The sequence below is a fragment of the Sphaeroforma arctica genome, assembly GCF_001186125.1.
Source record: "Sphaeroforma arctica JP610 unplaced genomic scaffold supercont1.191, whole genome shotgun sequence".
NCBI lineage: Eukaryota > Ichthyosporea > Ichthyophonida > Sphaeroforma > Sphaeroforma arctica.
The window spans coordinates 69,270-75,299 of NW_014040367.1; the positions used below are offsets into that span (position 1 = coordinate 69,270).

At 41.9% G+C, this 6,030-nt stretch overlaps 3 protein-coding genes across 3 annotated transcripts in view; 2 read left to right on the plus strand and 1 right to left on the minus strand.

Annotated features, from left to right (window-relative positions):
* The window catches only part of SARC_03658 (hypothetical protein), a gene marked incomplete at its 3' end in the record, with an annotated part of 2,984 nt that extends 2,605 nt beyond the window's left edge, over positions 1-379 (plus strand). The window contains exon 4 of the mRNA XM_014302541.1: positions 205-379. Coding sequence (XP_014158016.1) covers positions 205-379 — 175 coding nt within the window. The remainder of the gene's footprint in view (positions 1-204) is intronic.
* Positions 287-3,191, minus strand: SARC_03659 (hypothetical protein). The gene is made up of 3 exons (XM_014302542.1): positions 2,861-3,191; positions 1,672-1,848; positions 287-1,137 (listed from the first exon to the last, which is right to left on the minus strand). Exons 1-3 carry the CDS (start codon positions 3,147-3,149, stop codon positions 1,046-1,048), a joined length of 558 nt encoding a protein of 185 aa, XP_014158017.1. The 5' UTR covers positions 3,150-3,191; the 3' UTR covers positions 287-1,045.
* Positions 3,192-3,442: 251 nt separating this feature from the next.
* On the plus strand, positions 3,443-5,529 carry SARC_03660 (hypothetical protein; the record flags this gene model as incomplete). Its single annotated transcript, XM_014302543.1, has 3 exons — positions 3,443-3,638; positions 4,493-4,741; positions 5,284-5,529. The coding sequence occupies exons 1-3, from the start codon at positions 3,612-3,614 to the stop codon at positions 5,527-5,529; spliced, it is 522 nt and encodes a 173-aa protein (XP_014158018.1). The 5' UTR covers positions 3,443-3,611.
* Positions 5,530-6,030: the final 501 nt, after the last annotated feature.

Genomic DNA, 6,030 nt, shown 5'->3' on the forward strand with positions numbered 1-6,030 from the left:
ACATGTATATACATACATACATGCATACATACATACATACATACATACATACATACACACACACACACACGCACACACACACACACAACACACACACACACACACACATATATATATATATATATATATATATATATATATGTGTGTGTGTGTGTTTGTGTGTATATATAGACCATTCACATCACTGTACCGTTTGCTTCTTAGGTATATACTCGGCGACAAGTTCTCTGCGGCTGATGTACTTCTGTGGGCAAATTTAGACTGGTCGTTGGAGTATGACCTGATTTCAGAGGAAGAGAACCCGGATATATATAAATACTACACATTGCTTCGTAAACGAAAGATGAGGCAAGACAACTATCCCCCATTCGTAGGATAAAACAAGTGAAGATGCACTTTTAATAAATGTGCGTTGTATTGAAGCGAACCTTCATGTACGTTTGCTGGCAGTCTCTGATTGGCGTCGTAGACTAACCGCAGCTAGTTTTTAAAGTTTATATTCGGATAAACTTTATCCAGAAGTTGACCTCCATCGAGTTTATTAGGCTGTGTCCAGCTACAATTTATGCTTTGAAGATTGGATATCAAAACAGCTCGGTAGAGCAGTGGTACCTGATATTGCACGGACCTTTTAACATGATCAGCAATGAGTCGGCAACAGCCTTGTACCATAGTGGGCAAGAATATGAATTTCTCCAGTTCACCGGAGAATATCCCGATACTTTGATCACAGAATCAGGCCCAATGCACAAGTGATCCTGGTCTGGGTTTATGTGCTACTGCGTCTCTCTACACTTGTGTCTCTTCCGCTACTACCGCCATTCATATGAAGTTTTCATCCGACGGTGAACAATTCAACAAACTCCCGACTCACCGCCACTCAGCCTATTTTGCCACAGCCCTCAGCTCACGCGCTTCGATTCTGATTCGGAGCACTCAGCTGCTTGCTACACTTTACATATGAACGGATATGCCCCGACGATTGCGCACTAAATTCGTATTAACTTCGCACTAGTTTGGCGAGTTGCCTGTAAATCGGCCGGCGTTAGGCTAGGTGCGCAACAATCTTCCGTTCATGCGATTGATCTCTGTGCTCGAACAGGAAGATCCCTTGCCACGTCCCGAGACACGGCCGACCTGTGAGCAGCCGCGCCAAAAAAAATATTGATAGTAGTGTAATGTAAGTGCAAATGCCTCGATTATGACAGCCAGGCTCACATAGAAAATAGTTGGGGCGATAAAACGAATGAGAGTATCCCAGAACCACCAATGCAAATTTATATACTGTTTCATTGTCCTTTGATAAGTGATTGTAGATCTATAATGAATACAAACACCACATGCAGCATATATGCGTCTTTACATGTCTATAGGCATATATGTGTACACACACGTGTGTGTGTTCAATACTAATATATCAGAAATTACGGAGATGTTGCCGACATTGGGCAATGAACGTTCGTACGTCCCGCTGGTATCCGTTGCATAAAAAATACATGAAATACCATTGAGCCCTATTGTATGAAGCAACAACACATACGTTCAGCAGAATCATGCGGGAATATATAGGTCCTCGCTGTGTACAAATAACTTGGATAACTTCACCAGTCAAGCCCAACTCTATGTAGCATACTGTACAGAGACATCAGTCAAAAACAACATAAATCTTACCATTTGTCACTGGAATTGATATACTCACGGGCAGTAGCGCGTTCTTTATATGGCCAGGCATGTCGTCAGGACCCTCGTATGTATGGGTAAGATACTTCATCGACGGATCTGTTGTTGGCGGAACCAACCGGCTCATGAAATTCTTCATGTCAACCTGAACCTCGGGATCAGCATTTTCTGCATAGTACATGTGGCAGAAGGGTGATTAAGTTTTAACGCATTTCAGGTAGATAGACCGGTATTTTAACTGTGCACGTTGGACAGTATACAGACATGCCTCCTGCCGAGTGAAAATAATGTAGTATGGCGCTCGTCGACCTTGAGGAAGTACTAAACCGTCGATAGAAGTATCGAGTGGATAAGAAACAATGAATATATAGCAAGCGCTTTTGTGTATACAAGCATACTATAATTCGTAGTCAACATGATTGGCTCAATATGGTATAGGGAGCACAACCAGTCATTTTCAAGACAGACAGGCAGCTACTTGACAAAATATATCGGAAGACATGAACGTGTAGCCTATGGATGTGAAACTTCTCGTGTACACAGGTCATCGAGATGCAAACCATGTTAAGAGCGCCTAAGGTACCAACATTAATAGGATGAAATAAACATCAAGTGGTCGAAAAACAAATCAGAAATCCCCTACATGCAGATAGTAGACAGATACCCTAATACTCAGATCATATTCTGTGTAGACAGATACACTAATACTCAGATCATATTTTGTATCGAATGGTCGTAACATTGCTTCAATCAAGCGACAATTGCGAATGTATATCATACTATAAATGCATATACAATAACAACACAATTCAGCTTGTCATACGTTAACTTAAAAATGAAGTGCTTTCCAACTAGGACAATGTGGTATGCAGATTGAACACGTTATTGCCTTCAATCCACAAACTACACTCATGTAGAGTCAGCAATTGGTATCACTTTGGTGTATTATTTGACAGCATGTTGTACCTGTGTATGCTAGCATTCACGCTAGTTGTCAAGTTCCTGTGGTAGGGTTGTCGACCTTAATAGCCCATCATTGCAATCACCATTTCTGCCATAACCATCTAAATTATACATTTCTGCATCTAAAAACAAAATACGACGAACGTCAAATCAATTCGGAATCAGATCAAGGTGTACCATCCATAGTAGAACTAACATAAAAAATATATTAAAATACCTGAGATTAATAGACTGCAGCTTGTATGCTGTACAAACAATGTCAGTAGCCCTACTTTGACACCACTCTTCGCACACCAAGCCGTGACATCCTTAGTGAACTCGTAGGTGCCCGCACCTCTGCTTCGCACTCTGAACGTGGTTTGCATGATCAGAACTAAGGTAATGTGCGCAAGTACGAGATATATATATATATATATATGTGTGTGTGTACACGTATATACGTATGTGTGTGTTTTAATGAATGTACACGCGTTTATGTATGTGTATGTGTGGTTGTGTGTACACATACACGTGTTGTTATGTCAGTGTCTGTAGAGACGTACACGTAACTATACCCAATGGCCAACAAACTAATAAAACTGCGACAAGCTGTACATATCTCGATTTATTTTTGAGACGTCGTAGCCAAGCCGCAATACAAAGTTGGCTCGTCATCATTCGTGATATCAGACCGCCACCAGCTTACCTAATTAGGGAAGCTGGTTTTAGCGGGCTCTCGTAGTCAATCCAAATGTAGTTGAAGTCCAGACGTCCGACGATCGCACCAATAAGTATTTAAATAGAACGCACAGTTACCATAGCTGAAACAGTCAGACATAAGGTGTTTAGCTAGAGCGTGCATGTTTAGCTAACACAGCCATAGAGGTACAAGGTGCATGTCCAGCTAAAGCAGTCACAGAGGTATCCGGTGCGTGTGTATTGAGCACAAGGGGTTTAGATAAAGCGACGGAGAATGATACGAGTACAATATGTGCGGTCGCTATTCGTGTGCATTGGTAAGTATCGCAGTTTGTAGTGGATCTCCAAGTTACTTGATGCGTACTTGCATCCGGTATAAGGAACTTAGAGGTGTGGTTTATAAGAAGTACTATCGGTAGAAGCGCAAAGCTGCGTCGTATGACAACATAGTTTCAAGTGTTCTATTACGACATGCATTCATCCGTTGTGAGCTTTAAAATCAGGGACGTGCTTTTCGTTCGACATTGTAGCTTGTGATAGTGATAAAAGAATATCTCACTTTGTATTCAATGCATAATTCAATTATTTCAGAATGAACCTCGCCAGATTGCTCCTGCGTGTTTCATTTCTTTCTTTTAGTATACAAGTATAGCGCTAAATGGTTGAGTGCCAATCACTTTCGTGGCTGTACTATGCACAATCCAAATTACCACGTGGTATGAGTTATGACTCGAAACGATGCACATCAATCGCAAGCATATTACGTGTTATAAATCATAGATACATTATGTGTGTGTTTATTAATCATAAGCACATTACGTGTGTTTACCTTTTACTTCCCTGTTAGAACTTCATAGTGGTGGTGGCAGTATCACTATTTCAAGGGTACAAGTTTTCTTTTGTGTGCACGCAATTACGAACAGGCAATCATTGCCAGGATCTGTTCAACTTCTTTATTTTAAAACCTGGGTCGTGTTTTGGTAAGCGATCGCCAGAGAGTGCTTTGCATATAAATACATATTCAAGACTTTTAGACACGGCAATACTGCAATAGGGTGGACATAAGTGCATGGTGATTACTTTAATATCAGCAATCCAGATATAAACACAGAAGTGTACTTTTTTCCGCGGGCATCTACTTACAAGTATATACACCGATGTTATAACACAGCATGAGGAGACTATACTGAACGAAGCACGTGTGCGCCCTGAGAACTGGGTGGGTCGAGAGGCGTACAGGCCCAGTTATAATGTTGGACCCTCTCGAAGCCAGCCAGTATTAATCGCCACTAAGGGAAAGACAGCTACGGAACCAAGTGACGAATCACACAGAAGAACGACAGATGAAGATGGTGGAGGAGATGGGGGGTTAGATCACGACAGTTCATATACGGGAACACACAGAGAGCTGCATGCAATGGTAGGTATCCTTGTTGCTCAGTGAGATGCTTCATAGTGTATTGTGTGGGCTAATTACTTCGCATAAGCGTCACTGTCATGTTGTGCTCAAGTTTTATGTACTGTACATCTGCACTAAGTTACGTAAGGACTACTATTTCGAAACACCACCAAAAATGGAGGCAGATTTCACTGCCGAACAAAATGTATTCAATCGAAGCACACTACATCTGGTATCTATTTGTGTTTGTACACCTGTGCACTTCATATACTCCGAATAGTGATAGGGATAGACCATATCAGGCAATTGGTAAGTAGCGTACACTTATGTGCAATGATCTCCGTGTTGAGATGGAGTGCTTCCACTTCAATGACGGAGTTTTCACGTCGCGCTTCAGAATTGCGTTAATGTTGACTCAAACTCAATTCCAGTCACTAGAGTCTGCTATGTGCAATAAACCCGTGTATCTTCTACAAAGGATATATATGCACACATTTTCTTTCATCTTACTTGTACAACACGGCAATTGAATGCCCACACATGCAATGCCTTACACTCGACAGCGATGGGGGTTGTGGCCCAGGTGGTCCAAAACACAGGACGAAGCGTACAAGAGTAGTTTCCGAACCATCAACGCTCGTAGCGAGTCTGTGCAGGAGAAGGTCATGTTCAAGGGACTCGTAGACACCAGACGTTGTGTAGTACTGTGCGAAGGGTATGGCGGATGGGTTGTGAGTATGGCTCCGTATATCGAGTGTGTATATTTACATACTGTGCATATGATAGTGTTGCATGAGTATATGAAGTGAATCCGATAAGATAAGGGGTCTTCATATCCGATACGATAAGGGGACCGCATATCCGATAAGATAAGGGGTCCTCGTATCCGATAAGATAAGGGGTCGTCAAATCCGATAAGATAGGGGGACCTCATATCCGATAGGATAGGGGGACCTCATATCCGATATGATAAGGGGTCCTCATATCCGATAATATATGGGGACCTCATATCCAGATAAGAGATCCTCATATTCGATAAGATATGGGTCCTCATATCCGATAAGATAAGGAGTCCTCATATCCAGATAAGGGATCCTCATATCCGATAAGATATGGGGACCTCATATCCGATAGGATAAGGGGACCTCATATCCGATCAGATAACGGGACCTCATATCCTAAAATATAAGGGGTCCTCATATCCAGATACGGGATCCTCATATTCGATAAGATAGGGGGTCCTCATATCCAATAAAATATGGGGTCCTCATATCCTATAAGATAAGGGGTCCTCATATCCGATAAGATAA

What these genes read in the sequence shown, in the direction of transcription:
- SARC_03659 (XM_014302542.1), bottom strand. Translation starts at nt 3,149, where the DNA reads ATGTGTACACACAACCACACATACACATACATAAACGCGTGTACATTC. An exon ending in CTGCAGTCTATTAATCTCAG is followed by an intron (nt 1,849 to 2,860) that starts GTATTTTAATAT and finishes TGTACTATGCAG; the next exon opens with AAAATGCTGATCCCGAGGTT. An exon ending in ATCAATTCCAGTGACAAATG is followed by an intron (nt 1,138 to 1,671) that starts GTAAGATTTATG and finishes GGCTGCTCACAG; the next exon opens with GTCGGCCGTGTCTCGGGACG.